This window comes from Brachyhypopomus gauderio, chromosome 6 (assembly GCF_052324685.1).
Source record: "Brachyhypopomus gauderio isolate BG-103 chromosome 6, BGAUD_0.2, whole genome shotgun sequence".
NCBI lineage: Eukaryota > Metazoa > Chordata > Actinopteri > Gymnotiformes > Hypopomidae > Brachyhypopomus > Brachyhypopomus gauderio.
The window spans coordinates 31,567,918-31,586,793 of NC_135216.1; the positions used below are offsets into that span (position 1 = coordinate 31,567,918).

At 41.5% G+C, this 18,876-nt stretch overlaps 1 protein-coding gene across 1 annotated transcript in view; it reads left to right on the plus strand.

Annotated features, from left to right (window-relative positions):
* The window catches only part of LOC143516405 (uncharacterized), a 45,559-nt gene extending 29,049 nt beyond the window's left edge, over positions 1 to 16,510 (plus strand). The window contains exons 18-33 of the mRNA XM_077007954.1: positions 571 to 1,126; positions 1,277 to 1,473; positions 1,589 to 1,778; positions 2,464 to 2,569; positions 2,825 to 3,122; positions 3,301 to 3,480; positions 3,638 to 4,193; positions 7,803 to 7,999; positions 8,125 to 8,314; positions 8,424 to 8,543; positions 8,660 to 8,844; positions 9,054 to 9,214; positions 9,416 to 9,661; positions 12,748 to 12,913; positions 13,265 to 13,367; positions 16,287 to 16,510. Coding sequence (XP_076864069.1) covers positions 571 to 1,126; positions 1,277 to 1,473; positions 1,589 to 1,778; positions 2,464 to 2,569; positions 2,825 to 3,122; positions 3,301 to 3,480; positions 3,638 to 4,193; positions 7,803 to 7,999; positions 8,125 to 8,314; positions 8,424 to 8,543; positions 8,660 to 8,844; positions 9,054 to 9,214; positions 9,416 to 9,661; positions 12,748 to 12,913; positions 13,265 to 13,367; positions 16,287 to 16,294 — 3,459 coding nt within the window. The 3' untranslated portion in view covers positions 16,295 to 16,510. The remainder of the gene's footprint in view (positions 1 to 570; positions 1,127 to 1,276; positions 1,474 to 1,588; positions 1,779 to 2,463; positions 2,570 to 2,824; positions 3,123 to 3,300; positions 3,481 to 3,637; positions 4,194 to 7,802; positions 8,000 to 8,124; positions 8,315 to 8,423; positions 8,544 to 8,659; positions 8,845 to 9,053; positions 9,215 to 9,415; positions 9,662 to 12,747; positions 12,914 to 13,264; positions 13,368 to 16,286) is intronic.
* The last annotated feature ends 2,366 nt before the right edge of the window (positions 16,511 to 18,876 follow it).

An 18,876-nucleotide genomic window follows, 5' to 3' on the forward strand; every position in this document is an offset into this window, starting at 1 on the left:
TCTCTCTCGTTCCGCTGTTACTTATTCGAGTATCTACCTCCTGCGCCGCTATCTGGCCCCTCTCAAGTTTTCCCCAATCTGTTTTCTCTTCCTATCCATTGTTTATTGTTTTGGGAAGGTTGTCTTTATGTTGCGGCGTTTGCCTGCTGTCAGTCTTTCCCTGACGTCCTTAGTTTCGTTTTTCACGTGTTGAGGATTCCACGTGTTTTCTGTTTATAGTTTTTACCGTATTATTCCACGACATTATCTTGTCTGCTTACACGTTGATAATTCCGTGTTGTTTTCTGTTTGTATTTCTACCGTGCTCGCACGGTTTAGTTTCCTTTTTGGTTTTGCGCGTCGTGTTTAATTTTCTCTAGTATTGTTTATTGCTCAGGTGTGTGTGCGCGCGCGTTATCGCTCGTTTTTTACGCTCTGCATTTTTTTACTAACCGGCACTTGGGTCCTCCCTTCTCTGTTTCTTACGCGGTGTGTACGTCTCTGTACTCACCACGTTACAGTTATGTGGTGACGGCCCTGTTATGCATGTGGGAATGTTTTACAGACCATATCTACTTTTGTCTTCATCAGGTTGATAATGAGACCAGGAACCTTCCTGTCCTGCTCGACTCTGGCCGAGTGTCCATTTACTCCAGTGGAATGAGCACTTTCATTGCAACTGACTTTGGCCTTAGTGTGAGTTACGACGGCTCTTGGGTGGCGCAGATCACTGTCCCAGGAAATTACAGCGGAACCACGTGTGGTCTGTGTGGTAACTACAACGGTCAGACGAGTGACGACTTCCTCACAAGCTCAGGTGCACTGGAGACTTCAGCTTCCCAGTTTGGAGCCAGCTGGAGAGTCGAGAATGACACAGTGTGCAGTGATGGGTGTGGAGATTCATGCTCATCATGCCCAGACCAAACTAGGGCACAAACTCAGTGTGAGATCATCAGGGACAGACAGGGTCCCTTCAGCTTCTGCCAAGCCTACGTGGACCCTAAAGCCTACTTCAATGACTGCGTATTTGATGTTTGCCTGTCTGGCTACAGTAACGATGTACTGTGCCGTTCTATCCAGACCTATGTCAGTGCCTGCCATTCTGCCAATGCAACGGTCAATCCCTGGAGACAGAACTCCACCTGCCGTAAGTCATTTGAAACAAACCCATTTCAAATGGTTAGTTGTCCTCACAGTATAGGAGAGGTTATACTCATATAATGGAAATACATCTACTATTGCTCAGTAGAGAGATATATCACGTTGCACGACCTACTTCTTTGTCTTACTTTGTCAGGCATGGATTGTCCTGTGAACAGTCACTATGAGCTGTGTGGCACAGACTGTGGGCACACCTGTGCCAGCAGCACTGATGCTGTATGTGATAGGACATGTTCAGAGGGCTGTTTCTGTGATGAAGGCTTCATGAGGAGTGGAGGTCTCTGTGTATCAGTGGACCAGTGTGGCTGCCTCTATGATGGACTCTACTTTCGTGTACGTTCTTATATTTTGTAATGAATGTTGTGCAGTTGAGGTACAATCATAAATTTATTCTAAACGATCATTTGTGTGCTTTGATGGAACTAATTGCAGTGTCTTTTTCTTGCAGCTAGGTGAGCAGTTCTGGACTCCAGAATGTTCCCAGCACTGTGAGTGTACTGCTACCAATGAGCTGAGCTGCGTCTCCACCTCCTGCTCTCCCTCTGAGGAGTGTGCAGTCAGGAATGGGCAGCGTGGTTGCTACAGCCAAATGTCCTCCAACCAAATGCCCACCACCATGTCCACCAATACTATTAATGGTAAACTACAAACATTTCCGTTGAGTAAATGTTGGATGCTTTTTAAATCGTCCAAATCATTGCCTGCCCGACTTTTATAAATCCAATATTTGAAATGTGGAAACAGATCTATAACGTGTTTAAAAAAATGCAATACTGAGGAGACATTTGTTCAGCAGTTCCATGAAAACATTTAACAAATTTGTTTTTTGCAAGTGCCTTTTACCTTATATGTTAAGGAGAAATCTGAGAGGCTAAAAGCTACAAAGAGGGACATAGTTGAACATCAGGGGCACAGATGGAAATTCTGAAGTGAGGGGGACCAATCTGTACAATATATACGTTTATGCTTGTAGATCAGGGGTAATCAACTATATTTTTCCGCACGCCAAATTTGGCAGATAGCTCCGACCTGGCAAACGTAATTTAATGTGTTGAGCGGGGGGGGTGGCGAACGTAATTTGTTGAGCGGGGGGTTGGCGTTTGCAGTTAAACAGGAATGAGATTGGGTCCGGACAGGACTGCATTCTGGTTCGGATCCGGACTGCGGTCCGCTTGTTGATGACCTCAATATTAATGGGGGACACGAAATCTAGATGCTAGATTTCGGATGGGGTCAATATAAATCTGGGGGGGACATGTCCCCCCCGTCCCCAGTGCCATCTGTGCCCCTGGTGAACATTACTGTAGTGTGTACTCTGATAAGGACAAAGAAGCTGTAGCTGCCAACAGAAGCTCCACCAAGGGGAGACAGAGAGGCAAATGAATGTCAGTGCACCAAAGGGGAGGGAAGCACAAGGCATGGTATACGGGTACTCCCTTTGTGAATCATAATCGTTTAGCACAGGATATCTGGATGACTGCTGTTGCAAGACATCTGCCACCGTATCAATATGGACAGGAAATAAAAGAAATACATCTACATAAAATCAAAATTACGTAAAGTTGACCACTTCTACTAATTGTATTCCAGAGATTAGCTGTAGCTACACCTTAGGACCTATACATGCATGCTAAGATTTGCAGTCCTTGTAGCCCCGCAAGTCAATCTCATAAATTTTTACTAGAGTCAACAACTACCAGTACGACGCCCACTACCCTGTCAACAACTACCAGTACGACGCCCACTACCCTGTCAACAACTACCAGTACGACGCCCACTACAAAGTCAACAGCTACCAGTACGACGCCCACTACCCTGTCAACAGCTACCAGTACGACGCCCACTACCCTGTCAACAACTACCAGTACGACGCCCACTACAAAGTCAACAGCTACCAGTACGACGCCCACTACCCTGTCAACAACTACCAGTACGATGCCCACTACAGAGTCAACAGCTACCAGTACGACGCCCACTACAGAGTCAACAACTACCACTCCAGAAACAACAACCATTCCAGAAACAACTACCACTACCACTCCAGAAACAACAACCACTCCAGAAACAACTGCTACTCCACTGCTACAGCCCCATGCCACATGCTCTGCTTCAGGGGACCCCCACTACACCTCTTTTGATGGTCGCAATTTTGACTTCCAGGGCACTTGTCGATACACTCTGGCAACTGTATGCAATGATACTCAAGGACTACCGTATTTCCAGGTCTCAGCTAGAAATGAACCATGGAATGGACTCCCAGTTTCCATCACTGTTGACGTTTATGTCATTGTCTCAGGATACATGGTACACATGTCACGTAACATGCATGGTGCTGTCAAGGTAAGGAGGAATTATAGGTGGTAGCTTGAACGATTGTACCTTAAATAAGAAATAAGAAATTGCCAAAGGGAGATATTTTTAATGCAGTTATGTGGTGACGGCCCTGTTATGCATGGGGGAATGTTTTACAGACAAGATCCACTTTTGTCTTCATCAGGTTGATAATGAGACCAGGAACCTTCCTGTCTTGCTCGACTCTGGCCGAGTGTCCATTTACTCCAGTGGAATGAGCACTTTCATTGCAACTGACTTTGGCCTTAGTGTGAGTTACGATGGCTCTTGGGTGGCGCGGATCACTGTCCCAGGAAATTACAGCGGAACCACGTGTGGTCTGTGTGGTAACTACAACGGTCAGAAGAGTGACGACTTCCTCACAAGCTCAGGTGCACTGGAGACTTCAGCTTCCCAGTTTGGAGCCAGCTGGAGAATCGAGAATGACACAGTGTGCAGTGATGGGTGTGGAGACTCATGCTCATCATGCCCAGACCAAACTAGGGCACAAACTCAGTGTGAGATCATCAGGGACAGACAGGGTCCCTTCAGCTTTTGCCAAGCCTACGTGGACCCTAAAGCCTACTTCCATGACTGCGTATTTGATGTTTGCCTGTCTGGGTACAGTAACGATGTACTGTGCCGTTCCATCCAGACCTATGTCAGTGCCTGCCATTCTGCCAATGCAACGGTCAATCCCTGGAGGCAGAGCACAACCTGCCGTAAGTCATTGAAACAAACCCATTTCAAATGGTTAGTTGTCCTCACAGTATGGGAGAGGTTATACTCATATAATGGAAATACATTTACTATTGCTCAGTAGAGAGATAATATATAATAAAAATAATAATAATAATGTTATTAATTTTATTTCATGATGGCGCCTTTCATGGCACTCAAGGACACCTTACAACAGTTAATAAATTAAAATCAGACAAACAGGTCTACATATATTCAAATAATTTCAGCCAGATAAAATATAAGACATACAGGGAGAAATGAAAATGAGGAGTCAGGAGTATGCTAATGTGAATAGGTGGGTTTTAAGCCGAGATTTGAAGGTAGATAGACAGTCAATATTGCGGATTTGAGTAGGAAGGGTATTCCAAAGAAACGGGGCAAAGTAGCTAAAAGCTCTAGCTCCCACAGTAGACAATCGGACTCGAGGGAGAGTGAGCTGGCCGGCTGACGAGGATCAGAGGGTACTAGCAGGACTGTATGTTTTAACGAGATCAGAGATATAAGAGGGAGAAAGTCCATGTAGAGCTTTAAATGTAGTTAGTAGGATTTTATACTGGATCCGGTAGTTAACAGGGAGCCAGTGGAGCTCTTTAAGGGCAGGGGTGATATGTTCAGTTATAGGAAACCTGGAGATAATCCTAGCTGCTGAATTTTGAACTAACTGGAGTTTATGTAGATATTTCTGAGGTAGGTCAAAGAGAATATAATTACAATAGTCTAGTCTTGATGTTACTAATGCATGGACCAGAATAACTGTACAGGATTGACTGAGAAACGGACGCAGTCTGTTAATGTTCCTAAGATGGAAGTAGGCTGAACGTGTAATATTGGAGATGTGTGTTTTGAAGGAGAGATGGCTATCAAAAACAAGAGAGACGGAGAGACAGCGCAATGATCAAAATTCAAAGTGAAAGACTGACTTTTTTCAAGAATGCTCTTAGTTCCTACTAGGAGAATTTCAGTTTTATTGGCGTTTAATTGTAGAACATTCTCAGAGAACCATTCTTTTGCTTGGTCTAAACAGTTTACCAGAGAGGAGGGCGGGAGAGTATCATTGGGTTTGGTGGAGAGGTAAAGCTGGGTGTCGTCAGCATAACAATGAAAATATATTTTTAATTTCCTAAATGTTTGGCCAATTGGGAGAAGATGGATTATGAATAGGAGAGGTCCGAGAACAGAGCCCTGCGGAATGCCACAAGTGACTTTGGATAGAGACAACTGGTAATTCTTGAGGCGGATGAACTGGGAGCGATCACTAATGTAGAAAAAGAACCACTTAAGCACTGTATCGGTGAGCCCAATGGATTTTAGGCGATCAAGTAGTATTGGGTGAGAGATGGTGTCAAACGCAGACTTGGGATCTAAGAGGATGAGAATCGTGAGCCGACCTGAATCAGCTGCCACTAGAAGATCGTTAGTTACTTTAAGGAGAGCAGTTTCTGTGCTGTGGAGAGGACGAAAACCAGATTGAAAGGTCTCATATAAGTTATTTTTGCTAATGTAAATATGAATCTGAGTATAGACAATGTTCTCTAGAATTTTTTAGATAAATGGTAAACTTGAGATTGGCCGGAAATTATTAAAATCAGTCTGATCTAATCCAGGTTTCTTAAGTATAGGTGTAATCATGGCCAATTTAAGAGAGGCAGGGACAGAACCAGTAGAAAGAGAAGACTGAATAATAGCAGTAATAGGTGCACATAGAGAGGATGAGCAGGCTTTGATAAGATTTGTTGGAAGGGGATCGAGAATGCTGGTTGTAGACTTAGCTTTTTTAATAAGATGGGCTATTTCAATAGTTGTAGGAAGAGTAAAGGTAGATAAAGAAGAAGAAGAGCATAGCAATGGATCAGGAATGCACTTATGGGTAGCATTAACTGAGTGGCGAGAGGTTATCTGTTGATGGATGTTTTGGATTTTTGAGTCAAAAAATGTCATAAACATATCGCATAGTTCAACAAAATGCAATTGAGCAGGTGATGTGACCGGTGATTGCAGCATATTGTTTACAGAACGAAAAAGGGCGCGGGTATTGCCCTCAGAAGCCGTAAACAATGTCCGATAATAAACAGATTTTGCAGCAGAAATAGCTTCCTTGTAATGCATTAGGTGGCTGTGGTACATTTCCTTGTGTGCTGTAAGTCCATTTTTCTTGAACAGGCGCTCGAGCTGTCGTCCCCTGGATTTCAGGTGGCGCAATTCGGTGGTGTACCATGGCGCACTACGAGCAAATGAAACTGTCCTTGTTTTAGTGAGGCGTATTTATCCAAAAGGTTGTGTAACTCCGTTTTATACTGGGATAAGAGAGTTTCAGGGGAGAGAGATCCTGAGTTCCATTGTAAAGAACTCACTTCAGACGATAACAGAGTCTGATCAATGTTCTTTATGTTGTGAAATGAAATAAATCGAGGACTAGTTTTCACAGCAGGTAGTGCTGCAGTGAATGAGATCAGATGGTGGTCAGAGATGGAAAGTTCCGTAGCTGCACAGTTCAAAGCAGTGATCCCAGAGCAGCAGATGAGATCAAGAGTATGCCCTTTGCAGTGTGTTGGAAAATCCACAAGCTGTAGCAGGCCAAATGTGTCAATGCATGACAAAAAGTCCTTGGTAATTGTATTACCTTTATTATCCATGTCGATATTAAAGTCTCCCAGGACTATTAGGTTCTGTGTCATAGAGCAGATTGATGTTAAAAATGCTGAAAAGTCGTTTAAAAAGGCAGCATTGAACTTAGGTGGACGATAGATTGTGGCTAAGATGGTTGGAGTAGGTCCATTAATTTGGATTGTAGCAGATTCGAATGATGGCTGATGAGTTACAGTCAGTCTGGACACTCTCCACTTCTCATTATAGAGAAAAGCGATACCGCCCCCTTGCCCTGTGACGTGGACTTCACTGGTGAACACAAACTCGGAAGGAATGCACTGATTTAACTGATAAAACACACCAGGTTGCTGCCACATCTCCGTTAAACAGAGAAAGTCGAAGTTACGGTCCGTAAGTAGATCAGAGACCAGAGGGCTCTTATCAGAGAGAGAGCAGATATTCAGCATTGCGATGTTGAAGTGGTTAACGCTGTGGACGCTGTTAGCCGACCTAGCCAAGGCAGCCAACACATCCCAGTTAATAGTCCGGGCACAGCGGCCACTTACTGGTCGTGGTAAAGAAGTCCAGAGAGATCGTATCGGCTTGCTGTCGTCAAATGTAAAACTGCGGAGAGATCCACGGTGGACATATTTACAGTGTGGGAGACAGGAAATATCCCGATGGAGAGACAGAGCCGATGGTAGTTCTAATGACTGGGCCCGAAAGCGTAGCCGAAGAAGTTCTTGAACTGTATATTTAAAAGTGGGTATATACGTCACACTAGGCATTGTGCTAAATAAAAGTAAAATAAAAGAAAAATAATGCAACAACAATACACAGCAATACATGAAAATTCGGTAAAAACACGGTAGGTAATAGTAGAGGCAGCCAAACGAGGCAGCCAAACGCGCCAGCGTGCATCCATTCACACAAGTGTTCTCATCATTCTCATCATTTGAGATATAGTACATTGCACGTCCTAATTCTTTGTCTTACTTTGTCAGGCATGGATTGTCCTGTGAACAGTCACTATGAGCTGTGTGGCACAGACTGTGGGCACACCTGTGCCAGCAGCACTGACGCTGTGTGTGAGAGGACGTGTTCAGAGGGCTGTTTCTGTGATGAAGGCTTCATGAGGAGTGGAGGTCTCTGTGTATCAGTGGACCAGTGTGGCTGCCTCTATGATGGACTCTACTTTCATGTACGTTCTTATATTTTGCAATGAATGTTGTGCAGTTGTGGTACAATCATAAATTTATACTAAAAGCTCATTCGTGTGCTTTGATAGATCTTTGATGGAACTAATTGCAGTGTCTTTTTTTGCAGCTAGGTGAGCAGTTCTGGACTCCAGAATGTTCCCAGCACTGTGAGTGTTCTGCTCCCAATGAGCTGAGCTGCGTCTCCACCTCCTGCTCTCCCTCTGAGGAGTGTGCAGTCAGGAATGGGCAGCGTGGCTGCTACAGCCAAATGTCCTCCACCCAAATGCCCACCACCACATCCACCACTACTATTAATGGTAAACTACAAACATTTCCACTGAGAAAATATTGAATATTGTCAGTGCATGTTCTTGTTTTTTTTTTACTGGTTATTGGATTAACATTTTAATGTATTCCTCTTTATAGCACTGGTGGACCACTGTGAGGAGGTGAACTGCACTGAGGATGAGTGGTGTGGGGAGATGGAGGGCATCCATGGCTGCTTCTGTAATCAGGATGACCCAAGACCAAACCCAGAGACTTATGGTGAAAGCACATTTTAACACAATGATGTGGGAACATGCTCAAAGTATTTTCTTTGACACCATTTGAAGAACATGACTTCTCACGCTCCATTACTTCACCTCCCCTCTCTGTTCTAGACGCTGTTGAAGTGTGTGATGGCAGCTCAGGCACCATGTCTCTGTCACGCTGTCAGCTCTTTGAAGCTGGTTTCTCTGTCCACACTTTACACCTGAGTGACCCCAGCTGCAGAGGAACAGTCCAGAATGGCAGACTGGTGTTCCATTTTGATAATGATGATCACATCTGTGGCACAAATCTCACGGTACATTAAACACTAGTTATGCAGTCTGAAGTTAAATAAGTAAACATCATATATAGGACCCTAATTAATCCAACCAGTCAGAGGTCATTAATGCAAAACCCACTGAATCTTAGTTCATTTGTCATATATGTTGTGTAAAGAAATGCATATTTATTACATTTACTAACTTATTTTTCCTGACTAAATGTAACTTTTATCAATATCCACAGGCAAATGGTACTCACTTCATCTATGAGAACTCTATCCAGATGACATTCAACTCAACAGAAAGCACCATTAACAGACAGAACATGCTACAACTGCAATTCTCCTGTGTTTATGCACTCACTCAGACACTTACGATGGACCCATCATTCACCCCTCTACAGAGGTGAGGCACACAAGTGTTTAATTGAGCCCTGACACTGTTGAACAGTGTTTAAGTTTTATAAAATAAGCATAAACATGCGTGTGATGATGTAGTTGTATTGACAGAACAGTTATTACATTTCTATGGTTTCATTTTTGTACAGAATGACAGGATATCAAGTTTGCCAGTTACTAATTGATCTGTGGTTGTACTCTTCTACAGTACAATATACAAGAACCTTCCAGGTGTTTTGGGGATGTACCAGGTCAGGATGATTCCCTATCAGGATCCTGGTTTCACCCTCCCTTACAATGGCAGTGCAGAAGTTAAGGTGGACCAGCGGGTCTATGTGGGAGTGTATGTCCAGGGGGTGGACAGTCGTCAGATTGCTACAATGATTGATTCATGTTGGGCCACCCCTGTGAATGATCGCAACTATGGTGTCCGCTGGGACCTCATCAGTAAACAGTATGGGACATTTGCTTTATTATTTTTAATGTATTTATTCCAGTATTCTGAGTTTTGGATACATTCAGTTTGTGCTGCAGTTTCATGGTTGATTTATGAAGGCTTGATATGTGAAAGGACATGTTTTTAATGTCTTTTTATACAAGAAGTTTAAATGTGTTCGTTTTCCTAATATATATATTTTTTATAATTATTATTTTGTGGTGTATTACAGTTTTACTTGGTTGCTTTGGTGCATTTTGCAGATCTGAACTGAATTTCTCAACATTACTCCACATCATATACGTAACGTATTAACTGAGGACGGGATGACGCAAGTGCAGAAAAGGAAGATTTATTTAAATAAACTAGAATACTAAACACCAAGTACGGGGGCAACACGAAACACAGGGAAACACAATGACTAGACACAACTAAGTAGTCAGTACAATACACTAAACTAAACCAACAGGAATCAGTATATACATGAGAGATATAATGAAATGTAATGAACAGAGTACATATAAAACAAACACAGTAGAAAGACGAACTAAGCAAAATAGACCACGTAAATCAAGGAGAGTAATGAGTACGAATGAACAACCTAACTGGCACAATGAATAACAAAACACAGTAAGTGACCACGTGGCTGAAGAACGAACACACCAGGGCACGAGTAGGCTATAAGGGAAACACACACCGACAAGTAGCGAGGGAAAGGAAGAAAGCTACGTGGGGAAATCCAAATATAATACGACAGGAACTCTGAGAACAAATACACAAGTTACAGAAAGCACACGGAACTATCGTAAGAGGAACAAGGGGCGAGAGCTAAAGGGAAAACAAATATACACAATAGCGAAATCACAGGAGAATACGTGGAATCAGGACACGGGAGGAAGAGAGCAGGGAATAGAGAGAACTTACGACAATCACCAACAAGGAAGCACGTGACTGGGGAAACTAAATACACTGAGATAAGGGAACATGAACAAGACACAGCTGGAGAACACCGAGGGCATGGGCGTGGCAGACGAAGGAAACTATGGAAATGGGGAAACAAGGCAGGACAAGGGAGGAGGGAGGAGGGAGGAGGGCGGAGCTTGGAATGACAATATAGTCATTTGTGCACATCATGAAAGCAATTTCTCATTATGACCAAACACCAAACACTTGGCATAATCACGCAAACGGTCTGAGGTTTCCTACATTATCAATTACTTTTGTCATGTCAATAAAGGATCCTAATGATATTGAAGGGAGGCATGTGAAGCTTTAGATCAACCAATAGTCAACCACGTCTCTACAATAGTATAGGTGCTATCTATCTAAAATAGGTGCATCTTACAGTATGAACCTTCAATTAGCTTTTTGGCTAACTCCGGCACATTTACATTGATGTTGAAACTGAAATATTTATTAATGTGCACTGTCCCTGTTAAATAAATAAATAAATAAAATAAACTGGCAAGTATATACAGACAGATGACACTGCTAAGTGCCATAGATGTTTTTTGAGTACATCACAGCAGAAGCCTGCACAGGCAGGATAAGACATTACTAGGGCTGGGTATCGATTCAAATTCCAAGAATCGATCCGATTCCGATTCTGAAGATTAAGAATCGATTTATTTCGATTTAATCCGATTTAATCGATTCGATCCGATTCGATTCGATCCAATTCAGGGTTTAGTGTTATTAAAAATGTATTTATTTGAGCTGTTTCCTGACTATGTACAGAAGCAACATGTTAAAACTAGTATTATATCAATATTAATCAGCAAATAGTTACTGGTAGTTGGTAGTTACTGATGGCTGGAAGACTGGTGAAAAGGGTAATCATAAATCTACCTTCAAGAAAGGTAATCCAGGACAATAAACAGAGGACATCTTTGAGGTGTCTATATCTGCAACAGTGGACTCCTACTGGGACACTAACCAGTGCATTATTATTATGATTGAAATAATTAAGAAGTCACCCAAAAGCTGTTGCTACCAAATGCATTTTTATTTTAAAAGTGCTCACACTTAATAAACTGAAAGTATAAAATGTAAACGTGTATTTTTCTTTAAAGTAAGAATATAATAACAGAACTGTCACGTTACGGTCCCCGACCCCTCCCTGTTGGGCGTGTGTTAACGTTGTCTGCGTCTACTCGTCTGCGTATCTACGCGGGTGCGGGTGCGTCTTGTGATAATCCTCACCTGTGGCTCGTCTCGTCATCACGTGGGGTTTGTCCATTTAATGTGCGTTCGCGCAGCGTCCCGTGCTCGTCGTTGTTTGAGTCACACATGTTCTATGTAAACGTGTTTTATGTGCGCTGTCTGCGCTTCGGTAAATGTAATAAACGTAACGATTTGGAAAGTGCAAAGGATTCTGTCTCGTCCATCGCCTTGCGCCCAACGTTACAAGAGCATTTTAAACTTTTTTAAACTGTAAAAACACTGGGTAAACTGTCAGTGACATGGACTAAATGTAAATAGTCACTGACACTGGATAAACTGTCCTTCTGTTTTTAGATTGCCGATTTGACTATCGTCGTTACCGTCGCTGTCCGTCGCCATGTTGTTTTACAGTTAGTTAGACCGAGCACGCCTGCGTGAATTCAGTGACGAGGCGGGGGTAAAAGTTCACAAAAAAATCGATCTTTGGACGTACGAATCGATAATCAGATCATCATATGCGAATCGATTCTGAATCGGAAAATCGATTTTTTCAACACAGGCCTAGACATTACCCTAGATTATTTCCACACTGCATTGCAAAAGAAGATCCATTGTGATGTGGATGAGACTCTGTGGCCCAACCGACAATAATGTTGAGGAGGTGTAGAAAGATAGAAACTGGCATTCTTAATGTTATTTTGTTCTTAATTGGTTCATAAATCACTAAGATCATTATCAAACTTGACCATTATCAGGAAACACACCCCAGAACATTAACATCTTCTGCCAGTGAGCTATAAATGTTAGGACTGACCTAATGCTGGTTCAACTGTTTTGGTATAGTTATGTTTATTGGATAAAGTCTTATGTGTGTGTCTTTTAGTCCACCATTTTGTGTTAGTTTACAGATTTTAAGATCAAATATTCTCAATATTTTTCAGATGTCCTAATCCCAAAGATAAAACAGTGCGAGTCCTTCAGAGCGGAGTCTCCACAACTGCCCGATTCTCCTTCGAGATGTTCGCCTTTAACAACGTGGCCTATAACAAGGTCTTCATTCACTGCTCCATTCACCTTTGCCTACTGCAGAACAAAAACTGTGCAGCGGTGAGTTCTAATACCTCCTCACACCCAATCACCCTGGAGTATACCCACCATTGATATTTCAATCCTGTAGTCTGAGAGGAATCAAATTTGTGATATCAAAATCTCCCAGCATTTGAGTAATCACAAATCACACATTGTGCAGAAACATGTCCTGTTCTTTCTAAAAGTATTGTAAACATTTATAAAATATTTGTATTGTTTGTTCTATGAAAAATACTTTTGGAAATTGTATTGAATGGAGTATTTTGCATTTACATCTAGGAAGCATTCACTATTGGATATGTCTGGATCTTGTGATTTCTTCACAGTGTTTTTTAAAGCATTCCAGTACTATCACTATCTATTTTGTAGCTCTGTCACCCTGGACACCACCACAGAGCTGCGAGGTCTGTGGACATCCATGACACCTCCTCCATCTCCATGGGGCCGTTCATCAGGACTGGGAGAAAAGCAGGTGATTCATCACACTCCATGTTTCAAACTTCTTTTTCACAATCAGCCTCCGAGTAGCCCACTTCCCCGCTGTGAAGAGATTAGTGCCCTTTGTCTTGCTAATGACATGGTGCGTGTTTGAAGCGCCGACCCCCGCTCTCCTTTCCAAGGAAATGCAGCCTGGCCAGTGCATCTGTATATCACAGCTCCAAGAAGCAATTCAAAAGTTACAATCTATCTTTCTTTATAGCGCGAATATAATTATTCCTATGCAGAATAGGAATGAATCCTTTGGTTTGAATCGCGCTAAACATTCTAACTGAAATAAATCCTCGCGTTGTATTTGTATTAGGCGTACGTGCTGTGCGATTTTCTCAAGGCAAACCAGACACAGACTAGCCAGTTTTATATGTTTCATTCACATTTCATGCTTACTTCATCGCACTAAAGAATAAACTACAATAATGTGCATGTAGTAGGCATACGTGTTGTGCGATTTTCACAAGGCAAACCAGACACTGACTAGCCCATTTTATGAGTTTCAAGCGCTGACCACTGCTCCATTTCCAAGGAAATTCAGCCTGGGCAGTTCATCTGTATATCACAGCTTCAAGAAGAATAAATAATCCATTTGTAGTAAGCATACGTGTTATGTGATTTTGTATGTGTTTCATACGTTTTTTATGCTTACACTAAAGAATAAACAATGCGTTGGCGGTACGTGTAGTGCGATGGCAGAATCGTGCTGCAGAGTAAACAAATATACATTTTGAATCCACTACAAACTTGTAAGATACCAGTCAATCTGTGTACCTATATTTTTTGTAATGTAACATACTTGCACATTGTGTTAGAGTTTGAGTATATACGCGATTTACAGAAATAATGCCGTTAATAGAACTGTTGTTGTAAAAGTTTTATACACACACACACACACACACACCCTACCCAGTAATAACAATAAAGATATTCTTGCCTTAGCAATGACAGGGTAAAACAAATGTGTGATGCAGAACAACATTATTTTTATTAGAAAAATAGAAATCTCATTTGAAATACAGCCAAGTGCGCTTTGAGCATCCCGCAAGCGAACAGTTGCTACATATCCATGGCCCATCCTTTCTACATTTTCGACAGGTGTACTTGGCGCACACAACACACCGCTCCGAGCTGTGATTCCTGTTGCAGTGTATCTGCACCTGGCACTGCGTCGTCTTTCCAGGAGCAGGTGGAGGTTGTTGCTTTTTCGCCATTGTCTTTTCCTGTAAGAATTGACGCCGAAGTTCCTCAGCAAGAGCATGTAAAAAGTCTCTTCTGCTCTCCGTGGACCTCGTGCATGTCGTATACAAAACATGTGCATTCATCGCTGCCAAGTCCAGCATGTTGTAGAACACTGCAACAGGCCACCTGCGTGTTCCTGCGCGGACCGTATACCCACCCACCTTCTGGTCCATGATATCCACACCGCACTGCAAAGAAGAAACATAAAAAGGTTATGTTACATTATAAACATTATAATCATTTTGTCTGACATATATGACATAAAAATTCAATAATGTGACATTATTTATCATCATATACGCATACCTTCATGCTGTTGTAGTCCGTGATCGTGTTTGGTTTCCTTTTGCGGCCTTCGGAGATCGTGACTTGTTTGTGCATTGTGCTGAGAATGCAGACTGCCTTGTTTTTTTTTGGAGCATACGCTGTCAGTATGGCACTTCCTGATGTGTACACATGTGTGGAGAATTCCTCACGTCCCTTGGTGTTTTTTGCTTGAGGAAGAATTTCTCTTCTGATCTTGTTGATTGTCCCAAGCAGAGCTGTGTTGCATGCAAGCAGTCTGTTGGCCAGAGACAGGGATGTGAAGTAGTTGTCAGTGGTGACGGTTCTGCCCTTGTCCAGATATGGTTCCATGAGTTTCATGACGACATTCTCTGACAGTCTTTCTCCCTTGGGACGACTGGGGTCCTTTCCCAAATATGGAAGAGCATTGCACATATACTTGGTCTTCAAATCAGCAGCAATCCAAAACTTTATGCCAAACTTGTCAGGTTTTGTAGCGATGTATTGCAGGAAAGGACAGCGGACCTTCGTTGGAAAGAGCTGCTCATCAACGGTGATGTGTTGTCCTGGCATGTAACACAGAGTGCAGTGTAACACAGAGTGCATAGTGCAGACTCACCTGTGTTTGTGTGTCCGTGCACATTATTGTAGTTTATTCTTTACATTTACATTTATGGCATTTGGCAGACGCCTTTATCCAGAGCGACTTACATTTTTATCTCATTTTTATACAAGTGAGCAATTGAGGGTTAAGGGCCTTGCTCAGGGGCACCTCAGTCATGGCCTCAAGTCTGGGAATCGAACCCATGACCCTCCGGTCACAAGACCAGTTCCCTAACCACTAGGCCATGACTGCCTCTTTAGTGCGATGAAGTAAGCATACAATGCGTATGAAACACATAAAATGGGCACAGCACGTACGCCTACTACAAATACAACGTTTATTCTTTATCGCGAAGATTTATTTCAGTTAGAATGTTTAGCGAGATTCAAACCAAAAGATTAATTCCTATTCATCATAGGAATAATTACCTTCGCGCTATAAAAAGGAGGAAAGGAAAGGAGAGCGGGGGTCTGCGCGGTTTGCCTGCGAAACTCCTCGTACTTTTAGCCATATTAGTGTTTGACCTGCTGCCTCAGTGCTCCGCATTTGCATAATAAAAGGATGGCTAATTGCTGGCAAGAAGGAGGGGTGATGTCCTGGAGATCCTGAAATTTCAGTCTTGCTAGTTTAAGCAGCATAAGTTTTAACACATGGACTCCAGGACTGACTCTGAGATCATCTTTTATAGCATCATAATAGGATCACTGATATTAATCTTGATTCAAAGTATTCTGGTTGAATATTCTGCATTAACACCGTTTTATTTTACAGGGATTTAGATTTCAGGATCAGAAATGTCTCCTGACTGCATGGGTCCATCACTGGAGATCTTAAGGATGATCTTTGTTTCTATAACTATAATTTCCTTATGTGGCACTAGGGTCACAATGAACGAACCTCAGTTTATTCTTTCAAATCTTTGATAATTCCCTTAAAAATCTTTATTTGACAATGAATTAGTTTCCATAAATTTAGTAAATTAATGTTGGGGTTGCAAAATATGCACTGCACACTGATTGTTAAAAAATCATCAAATGTTTGTTTTCTGTTTTCAAATGTTTGGATGCACATGTTTTCAAATGTCTATCACATTTATGTTTTAGGTAATTTAATTATTTTGAATAAATTCTGTTATGAGCATTAATAACATTGTTGGGTTTTATAATGTGTTATTGTTTTTCAGCTTGGTTTCTTACTGCACACATTAAACAATCCAGCTGTTACTGTATAATAGAGGTGTATTCAACTAAGGATTTTCATAGTCGAATCTGATTCGTCAGATTTTCCCTTTAGTCGACTAATAGTCGAATCTGGGTTTCTTTTATCTACAGCACCCCGTTCTCATTCAGGACTTTTTTCCACTTCAAAGTAAAAACCTAAAACACTCAGATAAACGAATAAACATGGTAGGTTGGCTTTATTCAGCTTTTATTTATTTACTTGTTTATTTTTTAATGAAACGTTAGAGAACATTAACCGTCAGTGCGCAGTGCGCATATCGAATTGTCAGACAGGCACTGTGCAAAATGTAAAAAATATTTTAAATAAAATATGCCTGCCTGAAAATATTTTTATAAATGCCACTCAACAGCAAAATTATAAGTAAAGGTTCAAGTAATGGGGTTTAAAAAGCAAACAACAACAAAAAATGTTTATAGGCCTACGCAACGAGACGATACGACATGACTTTTCGCCTTACCCATTTTAAATGGTATGCCATGTTGGTTGTTGTCGTGCGAAATGAAAGACGTTGATGGCATAACTTGCACTTTACTTTATTTGATTCATCTTTATCTTTTTCAAAATACTTTTGAAGTTTTTTAGTAGCCATTATAATCTCGGCAGATGCTGATTCTGTAGCGTGTTCAGCTCCAGTCATTTGGATTGTGCAAATGCAGGGTGTGATTTTTTTATGTGTAGTAAGGAAGATGCCTATTGTTGATGCACACACATCATTTAAAAATAACAACTAATTCTTAGCAGCATCTTTGCAGTTATAATGGTACATTCGACTATGACGTTCATAGTCGACTATAGTCGAATCAGCGACTATTGCAGGTCACCCCTACTGTATATCATTAAAAACTGCAAGATAAGGTGATATATTCAATATAAATATATATTGATTCAGCATCCAATTTAATATAATATTTAAACACATGGAAGTTAGACTCAAATTGCACATTAGTTCATGTATCTATATAGAGGTTCATAGAACACCTATAAACACAAGGATTGAAACCCATTTGGCAAATATTAATGACTATACATTCTCTAAACATATGTGTAGTGTGACTTGCGGGCAGGGCGAAGGACGAGACACGGGAATCCTTGCTTTGCGAAGCAGATGTCACTTTTAATAACAAATATTGCGCAATAGTGCACGGAGAACACCACACAGACACTGGTAACGTGTAGACTCTATACAACGACGAGCACAGGACACTGTGCGAACGCACATTAAATAGACAAACCACATTAGCCCCAAGTGATTACGAGACGATTCACAGGTGAGACAGATTATCACACGACATAACCATAACCACGTAGATCCACAGACGCAGACAAAGCACATGGACAACGTTAACACACGTCCAAAAGGGAGGGGCCGGGGTCCTCAACGTGACAGTAGACATGAAAAATAAGAAAAAATCCAGGCTGAAATTCCACAGTATATCATAAATGAATGACAAGCCACGTGGTTTAATTGAAAAAATGTATTTAATTCATGCTGGCAGTTTATTTTACAGAATAAAATGTCTCAAACCCTGAAAACTCATTTTGTAGCTAAATTGAACATAAATAACTGGCCTGCAACTGTGTATAAATAAATAAGTAAAATAAGTAAATAAAATTGTCCAGCAACACAGATTTCAGATGGCAGCAGTGTCAAATACTCTGATGAAACTAGATCTCACACACCGGCAGGACTTTAAACGAAACAAATAATCCCAGCGTGGAAAAGTAAATTTTGCAGCTTGTATAAACATAAATAACTGGCCGGCAACCATCTTTAAAAAAGGTAAATAAAATTGTCCCGTTACACAGATTTCAGTGTCAAATATTTTTTGTATTTTCTAAGAATCAAAGTGAGCTTTCACAGAAGATTACCCTCCCATTTGAATCCGCACCATTTGTTTTTTTTTTCATTTCTGCAAGCTTCTCATCAATATCCTTTTGAATCTTCAGCAGAGATGCTTTCTTTTCTTTTGCAGTGTGACGGAAATTGTTGGATTTTGTGATTCCTGTATTTTCTGCATTCTCAGCAAATTCATCAGCTGATTTCTCAAGGGCACAAATATCAGCCTCCATCCTCTTCTTTTTCAAATCATCATGCTCGTCTTTGAGGGCTTTTCACTTC